Source organism: Mobula birostris, chromosome 28, assembly GCF_030028105.1.
Source record: "Mobula birostris isolate sMobBir1 chromosome 28, sMobBir1.hap1, whole genome shotgun sequence".
Classification (NCBI taxonomy): Eukaryota; Metazoa; Chordata; class Chondrichthyes; order Myliobatiformes; family Myliobatidae; genus Mobula; species Mobula birostris.
The window spans coordinates 40710406-40731094 of NC_092397.1; the positions used below are offsets into that span (position 1 = coordinate 40710406).

The 20689-nt window shown below is 48.2% G+C and overlaps 1 protein-coding gene across 1 annotated transcript in view; it reads right to left on the reverse strand.

Annotated features, from left to right (window-relative positions):
• LOC140188982 (pyruvate carboxylase, mitochondrial-like) overlaps window positions 1-20689 on the reverse strand; it is a 1128593-nt gene that overhangs the window by 813032 nt on the left and 294872 nt on the right. The window contains 1 exon segment of the mRNA XM_072245643.1: window positions 16782-16944. Coding sequence (XP_072101744.1) covers window positions 16782-16944 — 163 coding nt within the window.

A 20689-nucleotide genomic window follows, 5' to 3' on the forward strand; every position in this document is an offset into this window, starting at 1 on the left:
GCTTTATTCTGTAGATGCTGGAAATCTGGAGCAAGACTCAGCAGGCCAGGCAGCATCTACAGAGGGGCATGGACAGTTGACGTTTTGGGCTGAGACCCTTCATCAGAACCATTAAAATAGAGGGAGGCAGCCGGTACAAAGAGGTTGGGGTGGAGGGGTGGAGCAGGAGCTGCTGGGTGATTGCTGGATCCGGGTGAGGGAAAGGGAAAGGTGTGAATAAAGCTGAGAAGTGATTGACGGAAGTGACAAAGGGATGAAGAAAGTGGAATCTGATAGGACTATGGAATAAAGAGAAGAAGGCAAGGTGGGGAACATGAGGGAAGAATTCAGAGTCAAATCAAATTCAAACCATAGATAGATATGGCTGAACAACACCTGCTCACCTGGTCTGCAGCAGCAGGCAAGCCCCCTGTTTGAGGCCTGGTCCTTGCTACAACCAAGGCAACACAGCTCCCATTTCACCTGTCCCCCCACCAAACAAGGGTAACAGGCCTGCAGCAGCTTACGTTATCACTATCGAACAGAGTGAAATGTCCGAGACAATCTCCCACAGTTATACTGCACCACTCTGATGTTTCCGACTAGCGGGCAGCAACATGGTCTGCAGCCAGGTCAGATCCTCCTCATCCAAAACAACTCCTCCGACATCCCGGCGGGCTCCATCTCCAACCCAAACCGGCCCCTCCGACATCCCGGCGGGCTCCATCTCCAACACCCCAGCCGGCCCCTCCGACATCCCGACAGTCTCCTTCTTCAACACAGTCTGCAGCCAGGTCAGATCCCTCAAACCCAAACCGGCCCCGCCGACATCCCGGTGGGCTCCATCTCCAACCCAAACCGGCCCCTCCGACATCCCGGCGGGCTCCATCTCCAACCCAAACCGGCCCTTCCGACATCCCGGTGGGCTCCATCTCCAACACCCCAGCCGGCCCCTCCGACATCCCGGCGGGCTCCTTCTTCAACACAGTCTGCAGCCAGGTCAGATCCCTCAAACCCAAACCGGCCCCTCCGACATCCCGGTGGGCTCCATCTCCAACCCAAACCGGCCCCTCCGACATCCCGGCGGGCTCCATCTCCAACCCAAACCGGCCCCTCCGACATCCCGACAGTCTCCTTCTTCAACACAGTCTGCAGCCAGGTCAGATCCCTCAAACCCAAACCGGCCCCTCCGACATCCCGGTGGGCTCCATCTCCAACCCAAACCGGCCCCTCCGACATCCCGGCGGGCTCCATCTCCAACCCAAACCGGCCCCTCCGACATCCCGACAGTCTCCTTCTTCAACACAGTCTGCAGCCAGGTCAGATCCCTCAAACCCAAACCGGCCCCTCCGACATCCCAGTGGGCTCCATCTCCAACCCAAACCGGCCCCTCCGACATCCCGGCGGGCTCCATCTCCAACCCAAACCGGCCCTTCCGACATCCCGACAGTCTCCTTCTTCAACACAGTCTGCAGCCAGGTCAGATCCCTCAAACCCAAACCAGCCCCGCCGACATTCCGGTGGGCTCCATCTCCAACACCCCAGCCGGCCCCTCTGACATCCCAGTGGGCTCCATCTCCAAACCAAACCGGCCTCTCCGACATCCCGACAGTCTCCTTCTTCAACACAGTCTGCAGCCAGGTCAGATCCCTCAAACCCAAACCGGCCCCTCCGACATCCTGGTGGGCTCCATCTCCAACCCAAACCGGCCCCTCCGACATCCCGCTGGGCTCCATCTCCAACACCCCAGCCGGCCTCTCTGACATCCCGGTGGGCTCCATCTCCAACCCAAACCGGCCCCTCTGACATCCCGGTGGGCTCCATCTCCAACACCCCAGCCGGGCCCTTCGACACCTTGGCCGGCTCCGCAACACCAATCAACAGGCAGCTCACAGATGGAGTATCCCTGCAGTACCCAAAGTTCTTGGAGTAGAATTGTCTTTAAATTATAAAAAAAACAAGCTTTACAAAGAAGAGGGCACCTTTGGGTGCCCCCTGAGAGGGACTGCACTCACATGCAGTGCCATCAGAATTAGGATTACTATCACTGGCATATGTCGCAAAATTTTTTGTTATATGGGAGCAGTGCGTTGCAATACAGAATAATAAAAACTGTATGTTACAGCAAGAAGTATATAGATATTAAACAAGTAGTGCAAATAGGAAAAAAGAGTAGTGTGCTCCATGTCCATTCAGAAATCTGATGGCAGAGGGGAAGGAGCTGTTCCTGAATCGCTGAGTGTGTGTCTTCAGGCTCCTGTACCTCCTCCCTGATGGCAGCAAACAGAAGAGGGAATGTCCTGGGTGACGGGGGTCCTTAAAGGTTGATCCCACCTTTGTGAGGCATCGCTCCTTGAAGATGTCCTGGATTGTGGGAATGGGAATGGGAATGAAAGAGGTTGACCAGTAGGAGATCCCAGTGGAGACAGCGAAGGAGCGCACCCAAAAGCACCTGGGTTTTTTAACTCACTCAAATGGGCAGGTTAAGGCAGGAGCTGAAAGAGGGAGAGTCAGGCACAATAAACACAAGTTCCACCCCAGGAACGTTCTCAGGGATGACCAATATGTGATGACAATTGCAGATCAATAACAGATCATTTATGAATACTGAATCATTGATGGCGTTGGAAATGCTCCTGGATAATTCATGAGGAGGACAGAAAGGCAGCAAAGTGGGACAGAATAAAGAGCTGAGCTCAGCTTTGGCACAAACTTCAGGCAAGATGGAGACGGTATTAGACGGATAAAAAGGGTTAAATTATAAGAAGAGGCTGTTGAAACTAGGACAATATTCCCCGGAGTTCAGGAGCCTGAGAGCCATTCTAGCCGAGATATTTAAAATGAATCAAAGGCAGATAGTGACATACACAACACGCTGGAGGAACTCAGCAGGCCAGGCAGCGTCTATGGAAAAGAGTGAACAGTCAATGTTTCAGGCCGAGACCTTTCAGCAGGACTGGAGAAAAAAAGATGAGCAGTCAGAGTTAGAAGGTGGGGGAGGGGAGGGAGAAACACAAGGTGAAAGGTGAAACCAGGAGGGGGAGGGGTGAAGTAAAGAGCTGAGAAGTTGATTGGTGAAAGAGATACAGGGCTGGAGAAGAGGGAGCCTGATAGGAGAGGACAGAAGGCCAGGGAAGAAAGAAAAGTGGAGAAAAGCATCAGAGGGAGGTGATAGACAAGTAAGGAGATAAGGTAAGAGAGTGAAAAGGGAATGGGGAATGGTGAAGGAGGTGGCATTACCGGAACTTTGAGAAATTGACGTTCATGCATTTGGGTTGGAGGCTACACAGACAAAATACAACGTGTTGATCCTCCAACGTGAGTGTGGTCTCATTGCAACAGGAGAGGAAGCCATGGAGTGACAACATTCCCATTCCGACATGGAATGGGAATGGGAAGTGGAATTAAAATGGGAGGCGTCTGGGAGGCCTGGCCTCGACAGGCGGGCTAAACCAGGTGAAAGCAGTCAGCAGCCTCGTGCCCTGGTGAGATAGGAACAGGCCTGCCCGAGCATGCATAGCCGCCTCTGGCGGACGGGATGGAGCAGATCTACGGTGAGATCCAATGGCCAGGGAGGTGGCACTGCAACGCTCCATGGAGAGCGAACGGCAGGACACGGCACAGAAGACGTCACGGTCATCTCCTGCAACCAAGGAAGAGCCCAGTTTGTGACGCTTGTTTGAACCACTGGATTTAGGCCAGTTAGAAGAGTGGGCTGAAAGTTGGCAGACGGAGTTTAATGCTGATAAATGTGAGGTGCTACATTTTGGTAGGACTAATCAAAATAGGACCTATATGGTAAATGGTAGGGCATTGAAGAATGCAGTAGAACAGAGGGATCTAGGAATAATGGTGCATAGTTCCCTGAAGGTGGAATCTCATGTGGATAGGGTGGTGAAGAAAGCTTTTGGTATGCTGACCTTTATTAATCAGAACATTGAGTATTGGAGTTGGGATGTAATGTTGAAATTGTACAAGGCATTGATGAGGCCAAATTTGGAGAATTGTGTACAGTTTTGCTCACCGAATTATAGGAAAGATGTCAATAAGATTGAGAGAGTACAGAGGAGATTTACTAAAATGATACCTGGGTTTCATCACCTAAGTTACAGAGAAAGGTTGAACAAGTTGGGTCTTTATTCTTTGGAACATAGAAGGTTGAGGGGGGACTTGATAGAGGTATTTAAAATTATGTGAGGGATAGATAGAGTTGACGTGGATAGGCTTTTTCCATTGAGATTAGGGGTAACATGAGGGGGAACTTCTTTACTCAGAGAGTGGTAGCTGTGTGGAACGAGCTTCCAGCAGAAGTGTTTGAGGCTTGTTCGATGTTGCTGTTTAAAGTTAAATTGGATAGATATATGGACAGGAAAGGAATGGAGGGTTATGGGCTGAGTGCAGGTCGGAGGGACTAGGTGAGAGTAAGAGTTCAGCACAGACTAGAAGGGCCGAGATGGCCTGTTTCTGTGCTGTAATTGTTATATGGTTATATTATATGATCCAGGCTTCTGAGACTGAGAGAGTGGAACTGCCCCAGTGCAACAACTTTTCCACTTTAAAAACTCTCCCGCACAGGTTTCCTGACAACGTTGGACAAGATGGACAACCGACCAACCAGGTTTCAATGAGATCTCCACACCTCATTCTTCTAAAATCCAGCGAGTACAGTCCCAGAGTCATCAGACACTCCTCATATGTTAACCCTTCCATTCCCGGGATCATTCTCATGAAGTCCCTCTGGAGACTCTACAGTGCTGGGGAAAGTTTCAATCGGGGTACACACTCATACTGAAAGGGGAAACGGTGTGAACCAAGAAACTCTCTGGAAAGTGTGACTGTGCCGCCGAGAGAAAGCAAACACAGTTAATAATAATAATAATGATAATAATAGTAGGGTAAAAGAACCATGGTGTACAAAGGATGTGGAAGTCTAGTTAAGAAGAAAAGAAAAGTTTACGAAAGGTTCAAGAAACTCGGTACTGTTAGAGCTCTAGAAAATTACAAGGTTGCCAGGAAGCGTGTGCATGGAGTCAGAGGAGATAGCGGAGGTACTTAATGAATACTTTGCTTCAGTATTCTCCAGGGAAAAGGATCCTGCAGATTGTGGGAATGACTTACAGTGGACTGAAATGCTTGAGCATATGTCAAGTCAAGTCAAGTCAAGTCAAGTTTATTTATAAAGCACATTTAAAAACAACCTATATTGACCAAAGTGCTGTACAACCATAACAGGTAGCTAAAATCACAAATACAAGAAACACAGATATAAACAACAAGGCACACAGTTTATAGGCACAAAATAAACAACACATGAGCCTAGGCACAAGCCAAAAATCAGCCACATCAGGAGGATTCAAACGCTAGTGAATTAAAGTAAGTTTTCAGCCTGGATTTAAAAGAGTCAATGGAGGGGGCAGATCTGATAGGGAGGGGAATGCTGTTCCATAGTCTAGGGGCTACAACAGCAAAGGTGCGGTCCCCCCTGAACTTAAATTTAGATTGCGGGACAGCCAGGAGCCCCAAGTCAGCCGACCTGAGGGACCTGGAAGCAGAATAAGGGGTTTTAAGGTCTGCGATATAGGAGGGGGCCAGCCCATTTAGGGCTTTATAAACAAACAGGAGAACCTTAAAATCAATTCTAAGCCGTACAGGTAGCCAGTGGAGGGAGGCCAGGATAGGAGTAATATGGTCCCTCTTCCGGGCACTGTCAGGAGCCTGGCCGCGGCATTCTGGACCAGTTGCAGACGGGACAGGGACGACTGACTAATCCCAGTAAACAGGGAGTTAGAGTAGTCCAAGCGGGAGGATAAAAGGGCGTGGATGACTTTCTCGAGGTTTTTAAAAGAGAGAAACAACTTGATTTTGGCAATAGTACGAAGCTGGAAAAAACTGGCTTTTACTACTGCATTAACTTGTTTGTCAAACTTAAAGGCGGAATCATATATCACACCAAGGCTTTTGACATTATGGACGTAAGAGGATGTGCGGGAACTTTTGAAAAGCATTAAGTTAGATAAGTCACTGGGTCTGGACAAGATATAGCCAAGCTACTGTGGGAAGTGAGGGAAGAGATTTTAGAGCCTCTGGCAATGATCTTTGCGTCATCAATAGGGACAGGAGAATTACTGCAGGATTGGAGGGTTGCAAATGTTGTTCCCTTGTTCAAAAAAGGGAGTAGAAATAACCCAGGAAATTATAGACCAGTGAAGTCTTACTTCAGTGGTGGGCAGGTTGTTGGAGAAGATCCTGAGAGGCAGGATTTATGAGCATTTGGAGACAAAATCTGATTAGGGATAGTCGGCATGGCTTTGTCAAGGGCAGGTCATGTTACGAGCTTGATTGAATTCTTTGAGGAAGTAGCAAAGCACATTGATGAAGATAGAGCAGTGGATGCAGTGTATATGGATTTCAGTATGGCATTTGATAAGGTTCCCCATGTGAGGCTCATTCAGAAAGTAAGGAGGCATGGGATCCAAGGGGACATTGCTTTGTGGATCCAGAATTGGCTTGCCCACAGAGTTGTTGTAGATGGTTAGTATTCTGCATGGAGGTCGGTGACCAGTGGTGTTCCACAGGGATCTGTTCTGGGACCCCTCCTCTTTGTGATTTTTATAAATGACCTGAATGAGGAAATAAAATGGTGGGTTAATTACTTTGCAGATGATAGAAAAATTTGGGGGTGTTGTGGATAGTCTGGAAGATTGTCAGAGGTTAAAAAGGCCATGGACAGGATGCAGAACTGGGCTGAAAAGTGGCAGATGGAGTTTACCCAGAGAAGTGTGAAGTGGTTCATTTCAGTAGGTCAAATTTGAAGACAGAATATAGTATTAATGCTGAGATTCTTGGCAGTGTGGAGGATCTGAGAGATCTTGGGGTCCGTGTCCATAGGCCACTCAAGGTTGCTATGCAGGTTGACAGTGTTTATAAGAAGGCATACGGTGTATTGGCCCTCATCAACCTTGGGAGCAAGTTCAAGGTCCGAGAGGTAATGCTACAGTTATATAGGATCCTGGTCAGACCCCACTTGGAGTACCATGCTCAGTTCTGGTCGCCTCTCTATAGGAAGGATGTGCAAACCATAGAAAGGGTGTAGGGGAGATTTAGAAGGATGTTGCCTGGATTGGGGAGCATGCCTTTTGAGAATAGGTTGAGTGAACTTGGCCTTTGTCCCAATGAGCGACGGAGGATGAGAGGTGATCTGATAGTGGTGTGTAAGATGATGAGAGGCATTGATTGTGTGGATAGTCAGAGGCTTTTTCCCAGGGCTGAAATGGCTAACACGAGGGGACATAGTTTTAAGGTGCTTGGAAGTAGGTATGAGGGGGATGTCAGAGATGAGCTTTTCACACAGAGAGCGGTGAGTAGGTGGAATGCACTGTTAGTGAAGGTCATAGAGGCGGATACAATAAGGTCTTTTAAGAGACTTTTAGATTGTACATGGAGCTTAGAAAAATAGAGGGCTATGCGGTAGGGAAATTCTAGGCAGCTTCTAGAGCAGGTTACATGGTCGGCACAACATTGTGGGCCGAAGGGCCTGAAATGTGCTGTAGATTTCTATGTTCTATGTAAAGGAACTATGCATGCATGACATCAAAGAGCATGTCGAACACTTGTGCGAATGTTTGTGTCGCACGTTCCTGATGGAGCAACACCAACAGGGCATTGTTACAAGCATCACACCCTCCTATGTCACAATCTAATACTTTGCTCTTGGACAGACGGTGAAAGGGCACAACACTGCTCCCAGTCTCAGGACTCTGTCTATCGGCTTGGCCTGCTTTGCCCTTTCTCACCAATCAGCTGTGCCAAAATGGTGTACACACCAAATCGCAAAAAGTTCAAGGTAAAGTACATGTATGTCAGCATATACAACCCTGAGATTCATTTTCTACTCAATAATTCCAATAACCATGATAAAATCAATGAAAGACCACACCAAATCATGCGGACAAGCAGAGTGCAAAAGACAACAACAGTGCAAATACAAAAAAAAAATAAGCAATAAATATTGAGAACATGAGATGAAGAGTCCTTTAAAGTGAGTCCACAGGTTGTGGGAACATTTCAGTGATGGGACAAGTGAAGTTGAGTTAAGTTATCCCCTCTGGTTCAGGAGCCTGATGGTTGAGGGTAATAACTGTTCCTGAGCTTGGTGGTGTGGGTCCTGAGGCTCCTGTACCTTCTTCCTGATAGAAGCAGTGAGAAAAGATCATTGCCTGGGTGGTGGGGATCTCTGAAGATGGATGCTGCTTTCATGCGACAATGCTCTGTGTAGATGTGCTCATTGTTGGGGAGGGCTTGATCCATGATGGGCTAGGCCATATCCAATACTTTTTGTAGGATTTTCCATTCAAGGGCAAAGATTTCCTCCTCAGTGCAGTTACACATAACAGCATGAGTTACAACAGAATTAAAGGAGCTGCAGGGACGAATCAGAGATGGGCAGCACGCTTTGTGAAAGGCAGATCCTGTCAGACCAACCTGACTGATTTCTTTTGAGAAGGTAACAAAATGCATCGACGACGGCAATGCAGTCGATGTCATTTTTCTTCTCCGAGAGTTGCTACCTTGTCGTGACGGAGAGGCTTGTGAGCTTCTGACATCCCGAGACATCCCTCCCATGCACCTTGGGGATCTCGGCTGGAGGGTGCTGCATAAAGCGGTGCCCTGCAATAAGTTCTTTAGTTTGTACACGGATCTCCCATCCGCGTGTCACTTCTGCGGGCTGGAGGAGACCGTGTTCCATATGTACGTGGAGTGTGTGAGGCTGCAGCCCCTTTTCGCGTATTTGCGTGGGCTGCTTCTCGCCTTCTGGTTGCATTTCAGTCCCACCCTATTCATATATGGTCATCCAGTAAGGAGGGGGGCACAGAGGGATGAGGATGTCCTTGTCAACTTGCTCCTGGGACTGGCGAAAATTGCCATCCGTGGCTCCTGGAAAAGGGTGGCAGGAGGTTCTCCCCGGGCGGACTGCCTGGCAATGTTTAGGGGGTATGTTCGTGCCCGAGTGAATATTGAAAAGGAATACGCGCAGTCCACGGCGACCGTCGAGATGTTCCGGGACCGTTGGGCTCTGCGGGGTGTAAATGCCATCATTGATGAGGATGCCAATATATTGGTTTAACATGTATTGTCTGTTTGTAGTATAGTAAATGTGTTAGTCACTGGGTTTGTAAATATTGTACAGCACCTACATTTGTAATAAAGAATTTTGTAGTTAAAAAAAAGGAGTTCAGCCATGGTAGGAAGGTCACAGGGGAGTTCAGCCATGGTGGGAAGGTCATGGGGAGTTCAGACATGGTGTGAAGGTCACAATTGAATTCAGCCATGGTGGGAAGGTCACAGGGGAGTTCAGCCATGGTGGGAAGGTCACAGGGGAGTTCAGCAATGGTGGGAAGGTCACGGGGGAGGTTCCAGGTAAAAAGCAATCCAAACAAGACAATGGCAGCCAGAATGGAGGAAGATTGCAGCAGTGAGTGCAGAATAGAGCATGACCCCATGCTGCTGGACCCTGACCCCAACCTGTCAGGTACCGTGCATTAGCCTGGTCACAACAAACAAAGTCACGTACAGGCGTTCCCCATTAAGAGAAAACTCCTTTGCAGAACATCATACTGGATAGGGAGAGAATACAGTACTGTGAAAATGTCATCGGCATTAGGGTGCCCAAGACTTTCACACAGTCCTGTATTTGTCGACATGGAGCGGAGAGCGAGTTTGTAAATCTGACGGGAGCAAAGGATGTTGGGAATGGTGAGGGTGGGGCACCGTGGGAGGGGTGTGGGACAGGAGGCAGAGAAGGAGTGTCAGGGGTGGGTACAGACACACCCAGCCTTGAGGCACCAGGCAAGGTCATTTGATTCCAAACAATTGGTTTATTGATCACTCTCTAACATGCTGGTAGAGAGAGTTTTATTTGGGTTTTTAGCGCTGGAAATAGTTACATCCCAACACGTGGGACAGAAGCAAGGTCGCATTGTGTATTCCAGGGACCAGCTGTTTGCGCTTATGCCGGCTGGTTTAGCGAGCAGAGCGGCGGACACCCCGGCTGAAATCTGGAGGAAAACAGACAGAGGATGCAGAGGGGGATCACAAAGGTGAGGAAAGAGGACCGGGTCAAGACAACAGAGACTTATGGAGAAGAGGAGTTCGGTGGGTAATAAAATGGACGAGTTCACGGCGCTAGCCAGGCGTCAGAGAACATTTCGGGAGTGCAGTGTAATGTGTTTTACTGAAACAGGGCTGCACGAGGACATTCCCGATCAAAACTTCTCCATGGACGGCTTCCAGACCGTTTGGGCTGACCGGAAGTGCACTGAGAGCGGTAAGCGTAAAGGAGTTGGGTGCTTGCTGTTCTGGTTAACAACAGATGGTGCAATCCGGGTCATATTACGATCGAGGAACGTGTTTGCAGCCCGGATATTGAACTTTTTGCTGTTGGACTTCGGCCACACTCCACCGAGATACAACACTGGGCAGCACGGGAGGTTATTCCTGCCTGTGGCCATCGAACTTGCAGCTCCTCCTGTGGAGGGTCAGACACCCTGAGCCAATAGATTGGTCCTGGACTTATTTTCCACCTGGCATAGTTTGCATTTTGTTGTTTGATTGTTTGTGGTTTTTGTATTGCTATGTTTACACTCTATTCTTGGTTGGTGCGGCTGTAACGAAACCCAATTTCCCTCCGGATTAATAAAGTATATCTATCTATCTACCATTACAGAATGTCACTCTGGTGCTTCCCGCTCCCTCCCCTCTCCCTTCCCCTTTTCCCAACTATGATCCCCTCTCCCTGTCCCCTTCCCACTCTCAGTCCTCAACAGAGACCCAGATCAGAATCAGGTTTATCTTCACTCACATTTGTCATGAAATTTGTTGTTTTTTCTGCAGCAGCAGTACAGTGCAATACATAAAATTACTACAGTATCGTGCTAAATCCTAGCTATATATATGTGCCGAAGACTTTTGCACAGTACTGCAATAACCTCGTTTTGCGAGCAGGCCTGATTTGGGAGAATTACGGCAGACACTTGAACATTCACGTTAATGGTCACACTTTCTGATTTCCTCCTTGGCACGTTGTCTATTTTATTTACTGCCCTGGAAAATACCTCAGGGCATTTTTCCATTAAAGGTAAAATATAAATGCAAATTGCTTTTGTTGTTGAATCTCAGTGAAGTGGAAAGAAATACTAATTCCCACACAAATACTGCTTCAGCATTTATAAATCTGAATGAGATTACACTCACTCCCCACATTGTGCTCTTGCACAGTTGCCGTTCACTGAAGCAGCTCTTCGTTAACACGGAGGAAATCACAGTGAAGCAGTGATGATCTGTTGATGAGATTCAATGGGCACACGTAAGAGGCAAATGTTGCACGGCTACAGGGAAATGCACTCAGTGGCCACTTCGTTAGGTCCCTCCTGTATCTAATAAAGTGGCCACGGAGAGTACGTTCGTGGTCTTCTGCTGCTGTAGCCCATCCACTTCAAGGTTCGATGCGTTGTGTGTTCAGAAATGCTCTTCTGCACAACACTGTTGTAACGTGGTTAATTTGAGTTGCTGTCACCTTCCTGTTGCTTGACCATCCAGTAGCACTCACATCTATGGTGATGAAATGCGTTGAGAGGTTGGTCACGGCTAGACTGAACTCCCGCCTCGGCAAGGACCTGGACCCACTGCAATATGTCTATGCCACAATAGGTCTACAGAAGACGCAATCTCAATGGCTCTTCACACGATCATTCCCCCAATATTATTGACAAACTACAGAACCTGGGCCCCTGTACTTGCCTCTCCGATTGGATCCTCGACTTCCTGACCAGAAGACCATAATCTGTGTGGATTGGTGATAACATCTCCTTGCTGACGATCAACACTGGTGGCACCTCAGGGGTGCGTGCTCAGCTCTACTCTCTCTACACTCATGACTGTGTGGCTAGGCACAGCTATAAATTTGCTGATGTTTGTTGGTAGAATCTCAGATGGAGATGAGAGGGCGTACATGGAGTGAGATATATCAGCTGGTTGAGTGGAGTTGCAGCAATAACCTTGCACTCAGCGTCAGTAAGACCGAAGAGCTGATCGTGGACTTCAGGAAGGTTAAGACAAAGGAACACAAACCAATCCTCATACAGGGATCAGAAGTGGAGTGAGTGAGCAATTTCAAGTTCCTGGGTGTCAAGATCTCTGAGGATCTAACCTGGTCCCAAATATCGATGCAGCCTTAAAGAAGACAAGACAGTGGCTATATTTCATCAGGAGTTTGGAGAGATTTGGTTTTTCATCTAAAACACATGAAAACTTCTATAGATGTTCCATGGACAGCATTCTGACAGGCTGCATCACTGTCTGGTATAGGGGACTACTGCACAGGACCGAAAGAAGCTGCAGAAAGTAGTAAAATTAGTCAGCTCCATCTTGGGTATTAGCCTCCACAGTATCCAAGACATCTTCAAGGAGCAGCATCTATTATAAGGACTCTCATCACCCAGGACATGCCCTCTTCTCACTGGGAGGAGGTACAGGAGCCTGAAGACATACACTCAGCGATTCAGGAACAGCTTCTTCCCCTTCAACATATGATTTCTAAATGGACATTGAACCCATGAACACTATTGCACACTTTTTAATACTATTTCTGTTTTTGCACTATTTTTAATCAAACTATTTAATATACTTATATATACTTACTGCAATTGATTTACTTTTTTTTCATTCTATATAATCTTGTATTGCATTGAACTGCTGCTGCTAAGTTAACAAACTTCACGACACATGCTGGTGAATGATCCTGATTCTGATTCTGTCAGCTTGAACCAGTCTGGCCGTTCTCTTCTGACCTCTCATTAACCCACAGAACTGCCGCTCACTGGTTGCTTTTTGTTTTTCACATCAGACTCTGTAAACTCTAGAGACTGTTGTGTGTGAAAATCCCAGGAGATCAGCAGCTTCTGAGATACTCAAATCACCTTGTCTAGCACCAACAATCATTCCATGGTCAAAGTCATTTCTTCCCCTTTCTGATGTTTGGTCTGAGCAACGACTGAACCTCGTGACCATGCAGACATGCTTTTATGCACTGAGTTGCTCTCACGTGACTGGCTGATGAGAAATTGACAAGTAGGTGTACAGGTTTACCAAATTGAGCGGCCCCTGAGGATATAAATCCCATGATCTCATACAATTTACTCACTGCTTCTTCAACATGCTTAGCCTCCTTTGAGGACACTTACACCAGGAGTTCGGAATTAAGCCTTGAATAATTTCACTTTGCAGAAAATGAACAAAGATGGAGAAGAAAGGCAGTGAATGATAATCAAGGATTTTGACAGCTTGGGGAATAAAGGCTACTTATTTTGACCAGTATTAGTATTGTTTTAAAGCCTGAGGCACACACACACAACCATTTCAGATATATATATATATATATATAAAGAGAGAGAGAGAAAGAGAGAGAGAGAGAGAGAGAGAGAAAGAGAGAGAGAGGGGGGAGAGAGGGGGAGAGAGAGAGAGAGGAGAGAGAGGGAGAGAGAGAATGAATAAATGCACTTGCGCACACCAGGGTGCCTATGACTTGCACCGTGCTGTATTTGTCAAAGTGAAGCGGACAGCGAGTTTGTAAATCTGGCGAGATGAAAGGATGTTGTGAATCGTGAGGGTGGTGCGCCGAGGGAGGGGTGTGGGACGGGTGGCAGAGAAGTGCCAGGGGTGGGGTAGCATCAGTGCAGACACACCCAGCCCTGAGACACCAGGGAAGGCCATTTGATTCCAAACGACTGGTTTATTGATCATTTCAGAATGTCTCTCTGGTGCTTCCTGCTCCCTCCCCTCTCCCTGCCCCCTTCCCACTCTCAGTCCACAATAGAGACCCAGATCAGAATCAGGTTTATCATCACTCACACATCATGAAATTTGTTTTTTTTGCGACTGCAGTACAGTGCAATACATAAAATTACTACAGTACTGTGCAAAAGTCTTAGGCACCCTGGCTCTATATATGTGCCTGAGACTTTTGCACAGTCCTGTCTATGCACAATGGTAGGGATTATTGCAGAGTTATGAAATTAGACGAATCAGATATTAATTCAAACAAAATCCAGTCTTCAGCATTTAATGTAAATTGCAAGCATTAAATTGAGTTGAGAAGCACATCTTGGCCAAGAAATGATGCTGTCAATGGAGCAGAGGCCAGCCCACAGCACAGGACTGGCAGTGATAATTGGTCTGTATTAAACCAGGCAACGTGAGCTGAGTTAGCTACGTCATTGAAACTTAGCATCTCACACATGATCACAGGTAGAGTTGCAATCAATAGTTGGCATACTTGAGTACTCAGTCAGCCCTAACAACATTAATTTGGGAGTCTGGGATCTCTGTCCCCAGAGGCTGTTAAACCACCTGTGTGAATTGCTTTGTCCCAGCAATGGTGGTTGAACAATCAGAGGTGTCTCCCACTGTAAATATGTAACTCAAAGGAAGCATTCTCAACCCCAAATATTGGAGTGAACCATGCAATTGTAACTATTGGAATTGTATTGAATCACTTAATGTTGATAATGTTACTGTGTACTGCATCACGAGTTTGTGAACCGACTGAGACTCTCTCCAGAATGAAGCCTGCTTGTCATGATGAACAAAGACTTCCATATCAGCAGCTTCGGTACAACTCCAGTGACGTACAGGACCGTGCAAAAGTCACAGGAACAGATATATGACTAGGGTGTTTGCACAGTATTGCAGTTGTTTTATGTATTGCCACAAAAGAAACATTTCATGACATGTGTGAGTGATGATAACCCTGATTCTGATCTGGGTCTCTATTGTGGACTGAGAGTGGGAAGGGGGCAGGGAGAGGGGAATCATGGTTGGGAAAAGGGAAAGGGAGAGGGGAGGGAGCAGGAAGCACCAGAGAGACATTCTGTGATGATCAATAAACCAATTGTTTGGAATCAAATGACCTTGCCTGGTGTCTCAGGGCTGGGTGTGTCTGTACCCACCCCTGACACTCCTTCTCTGCCACCTGTCCCACACCCCTCCCACGGTGCCCCACCCTCACCACTCCCAACATCGTTTGCTCCCACCACTCGCCGCTCCACATAGACGATTACAGTACTGTGCACCCTAGCTATATATATGTGCCTAAGACTTTTGCACAGTACTATAGATCACAGTCATGACACACGGTACAAGATTTTGTACCATGATTTTGCTTCAAAATCTAGGGAATGAACATCAATGTTTACCCACTTGCCCTTGGCATTCTGTACGTTGACTGTGATGAAGCCCCCACCAACATTACTGAGCAGAAAGTCACCTGGACCAACCACATAATCACCACTGTCACGAGAACAGGTGGGAAGCTAGGCACCGCACGTCCAGACGTCTTGACACCCCTCCGCAAACCCTTTACAAGGCACAATTCAGGAGGTGTGATGGAATACTCTCCAAATGCCTGAGTGGCAGCAGCTCCAGCTGACCTCCACAAGCCCAGCACCATCCAGGACCACACAGCACCATCCATCACTTGCTCCATCACCGGCCAACTGCAAAATGTACAGCAGTTACTCGTCTGCACCACCCTGACAGCTCCTCCCAAACCTGCAAAACCCTCAGCTGGTAAGGATAAGGGCAGCCGGAGATCACCAATTCCCCAGGCTCCCCTGCAAGGCACACTCATCCTGGTTTGGGAACATCAGCCCGTGGGTAAATCCAGGAATGAACTCCTTTCGGCACTATGGGAGAGCCTTCACCAGCAGTGCAAGAAGCAGGCTCAACCCCATCTTCTTGAGGAATAATTAGGAATGGGTGGTTAATCTTCACCCTGCCCAGATCCCAAATAATAGAAAATCATATCCCTATGGATATCAGACCGTTCCTTGAATCTCTGATCTGCTAAGTTTTGCCCAACTTCAGACTCTTGAGAAACACACTTTGCTTCGAGCTCTAATCCAGAAGCAGAGGAAAAGATTTCTGGATCTGCTCAAAGCTTCGGTGAAGAATTGCATCATCTCAGAGGAATCTCTGGCCCACAATTGCTCATCGTGGAGAAAGAGCGTTGGGGTTGGGACTTAGAGCCTTGAGTCCCTGCACTGGGAGCTCACAGAGACTTTCCAGAGGGAAGGTACCAGCTCGCAAAGCACTCACCCACCTCCCCCTTCATCCAGTCAGTCCGTGTTCCACACATCCATCGCAGTCCCTATGAGCTCAGACTGGAAATGACTCACCCTCATTTCCAGCGGAAAATGAGACTGTGACCACTTTCTCCGACACAGACAGCTTCAATTTTACGTGAGGTTATCAGTTTGAATGGACAGGGCAGGCTGGATAACCCCTCTTCCGTTGAGAGTGGCGGGGAGCGTAAGGTCACCATTGCCCTCGTCACATGTTGGGTATGTCTCCTTTCAAGGTCGGTTATTTTATTTTTTGGCATGTGCCTGCGTGCGTCTGTGTGTGTATGTGTCTGCGTGTCCGTGCGTGCGTCCGTGATGATGTCTTTTCATGGCTTTTACAAGGTGCGGGGCGAGAGAGGGTGAGAGAGAGACTGACTGTGTGGCACGTCACTCCTCACACAGACATTTTTGCAGTATTTTCCCTTTATGTTACGAGGTCGAGTTGCGATCTTGACACTCAACCCGGCACGGATGGAAAGCGTACTCGGGAGCGGACCCGACTGGTTTCAAACCCGGGAACCTCCGCTCCCGGGTCCAGTGCTGATGTCGTTGCGCCACCGGCCGGCCCTCATGCTCAGTTAAACTCTGCTCCTGAAAGCGTTGAGGATGCGCAAGCGTCCCTCTTACCTCGATACGACCGGTGTCAGGTTGGAATCCTCGTGCTGGGTCCTCGGTGGTCACTCTGCACTGAATGGCACAGCCGTTGATTCGAATGCTTTCCTGCTTCAGACCCAGGTCCGGTAAGCTCCTGCCTTCAGTGATATGCACTTGGGCGTGGACAAGGTCAACGCTAATGGGGAAAACAAGAGCAGAAATCAGCCTGCCAGCCCTTGCTACAACACAAGCAAACATGCCCGGCTTTAGACATGGCCGAGTGAACAGTTAACCTACTAAACAATCAATCTAACCCGTGTAGTCCATTTCTCTTTCATCTATAGCTCCCAAAGGAAATTACACTGTCACAGCAGCATCACAGATTTACAAGTATACAAATATTAGAAGAGAAGTAAGAAAGAGTAAAAAATGTTACCACAAACAGTCTAACAGGAGAGGGTCATCACTTCCGGGCTATAGGTTGACTCCATAATGGCCAAGGGCAAGAATGACCTCATATTACATTCTTTGAAGCAGTGCAGTTGTCTTGGCCTATTATTAAAAGTGCTTCTCTGTTCAGACAAGGTGGCATGCAGAGGGTGAGAAACATCGTCCAGAATTACCAGGATTTTCCATAGGGTCCTTTCATCTACCACAGCCCCCAGTGTGTCCAGTTTGACTCCTATATCAGAGCCAGACTCTCTAATCTGTTCATTAAGCCTGTTATCACCCGTGTTGATGCCATTGCCCCAGAACACCACTACAACGAAGATTGTGCTGGCGACAACAGACTGATAGAACATGTGAACGAGAGGCCTCCATACTCCAGTGGACCTCAGGAGGTGGAGGCGACTCTGATCCTTCTTGTACACAGCCTCGGCGTTGGCACTCCAATCAAGACCACCATCCAGGTGACCCCAGGTACTTGTAGGTCCTCACCACCAATAGTACAGGGTGCGGTGTAGGCTCAGTCTTCCTAAATCTATCACCATCTCCTTTGTCTTAGTGACGTTGAGCTGCAGATGATTCAGCTTGCACCATTTAACAAAGTCCTCCACCAGGGCCCTGTATTCATCCTCCCGTCCTCCCTTTATACACCCAACTATTGCTGAGTGATGAGGGAATTTCTGCAGATGACATGAGTCAGTGTCATGTAAAGTCACCTAAAGTCCGATATATACAGAGTAAACAGGAAGGGAGCCAATACAGTCCCCTGTGGGGCCCCAGTGCTGATACACAGCTTTGAAACCTGGTCTGCCTGTCAGATAGTCAATTATCCAGGATACAATGGAAGTGACAAACTGTATTGAACGGAGTTTTTCCCTCAGCAAGGAAGAATGTGCCTATCTCAGAGATTCTTAAATATCCCCAGTATCCCCCCGCCTCACCCCCGACTGCGCATTCCACACATCCACCAATCTCCGAGTAAACAAACCTCACCTCTGACATCCTCCCTATACTTTCCTACAACTAACCTCAAATTACAACCCCCTCCATATTACCCATTTGGGCCCAGGGAAAATAGGGAAAACGTCTTCGGCTCCCATTCTATCCAGGCCTCGTATTGTCTTGTACACCTCGATCAATTCACCTCTCCTTCCTTTTCACTCCAAACTGAACAGCGGTGCTTGCTCAACCATTCCTCACCGGACACCCTCTCTGATCCCGGCAGCATCCTGGTAAATCACCCTCCCTAATCCAGGCAGCATCCTGGTAAAACACCCTCTCTAATCCAGGCAACATCCTGGTAAATCTCCTCTGCACCGTCTCTAATCCAGGCAGCATCCTGGTAAATCTCCTCTGCACCCTCTCTAATCCAGGCAGCATCCTGGTGAATCTCCTTTGCACCCTCTCTAATCCAGGCAGCATCCTGGTAAATCTCCTTTGCACCCTCTCTCATCCAGACAGCATCCTGGTAAATCTCCTCTGAACCCTCTCTAATCCAGGCAGCATCCTGGTAAATCTCCTCTGCACCCTCTCTAATCCAGACAGCATCCTGGTAAATCTCCTCTGCACCCTCTCTAATCCAGGCAGCATCCTGGTGAATCTCCTCTGCACCCTCTCTAATCCAGGCAGCATCCTGGTAAATCTCCTCTGAACCCTCTCTAATCCAGGAAGCATCCTGGTGAATCTCCTCTGCACCCTCTCTAATCCAGGCAGCATCCTGGTAAATCTCCTCTGAACCCTCTCTAATCCAGGAAGCATCCTGGTGAATCTCCTCTGCACCCTCTCTGATCCAGACACCATCCTGGCGAATCTCCTCTGCACCCTCTCTGATCCAGGCAGCGTCCTGGTAAATCTCCTCTGCACCCTCTCTAATCCAGTCAGCATCCTGGTAAACCTCCTCAGCACCCTCTCTAATCCAGACAGCATCCTGGTGAATCTCCTCTGCACCCTCTCTAATCCAGGCAGCATCCTGGTGAATCTCCTCTGCACCCTCTCTAATCCAGGCAGCATCCTGGTAAATCTCCTCTGCACCCTCGCTAATCCAGGCAGCATCCTGGTAAATCTCTCTGCACCCTCTCTAATCCAGGCAGCATCCTGGTGAATCTCCTCTGCACCCTCTCTAATCCAGGCAGCATCCTGGTAAATCTCCTCTGCACCCTCTCTAATCCAGGCAGCATCCTGGTAAATCTCCTCTGCACCCTCTCTAATCCAGGCAGCATCCTGGTAAATCTCCTCTGCACCCTCTCTAATCCAGGCAGCATCCTGGTGAATCTCCTCTGCACCCTCTCTAATTCAGGCAGCATCCTGGTAAATCTCCTCTGAACCCTCTCTAATCCAGGAAGCATCCTGGTGAATCTCCTCTGCACCCTCTCTAATCCAGGCAGCATCCTGGTAAATCTCCTCTGAACCCTCTCTAATCCAGGAAGCATCCTGGTGAATCTCCTCTGCACCCTCTCTGATCCAGACACCATCCTGGCGAATCTCCTCTGCACCCTCTCTGATCCAGGCAGCGTCCTGGTAAATCTCCTCTGCACCCTCTCTAATCCAGTCAGCATCCTGGTAAATCTCCTCAGCACCCTCTCTAATCCAGACAGCATCCTGGTGAATCTCCTCTGCACCCTCTCTAATCCAGGCAGCATCCTGGTGAATCTCCTCTGCACCCTCTCTAATCCAGGCAGCATCCCGGTAAATCTCCTCTGCACCCTCGCTAATCCAGGCAGCATCCTGGTAAATCTCTCTGCACCCTCTATAATCCAGGCAGCATCCTGGTGAATCTCCTCTGCACCCTCTCTAATCCAGGCAGCATCCTGGTAAATCTCCTCTGCACCCTCTCTAATCCAGGCAGCATCCTGGTAAATCTCCTCTGCACCCTCTCTAATCCAGGCAGCATCCTGGTAAATCTCTCTGCACCATAACTAATCCTGAAACACCAGGCAAGGTCATTTGATTCCAAATGATTGGTTTATTGATCATTACAGACTGTCTCTCTGGTGCTTCCTGCTCCCTCCCCTCTCCCTTCCCCTTTTCCCAACCATGATTCCCCTCTCCCTGCCCCCTTCCCACTCTCAGTCCACAAGAGGGACCCAGATCAGAATCAGGTTTATCATCACTCACACGTGTCAGGAAATGTCCAGCAGCAGTACAGTGCAATACATAAAATTAATACCGTACTGTGCAAAACTGCACACCAGAAGAGGTTCTGTTTTATCCACAACTCCACCAACCTTTCTGCCACCTGCAAACTTACTAAGCCACCCTTCCACTTCATCATCCAAGACATTTATAAAATTCACAGTCACAAAAATGACAAAGAACAATTGACAAGTGATATTGAACTTCAATAACAAAACATTCTTTCCCCCATTAACTGCTATGTTTTCATAAAGGTAGATACAGCCCAGTTCATCACAGGCAAGGACATCCATACCATTGTCCAGGAGCACGGCCACAAGAAAGCAGCATCTGATTGCTATTTATCCACTGATACACCATGG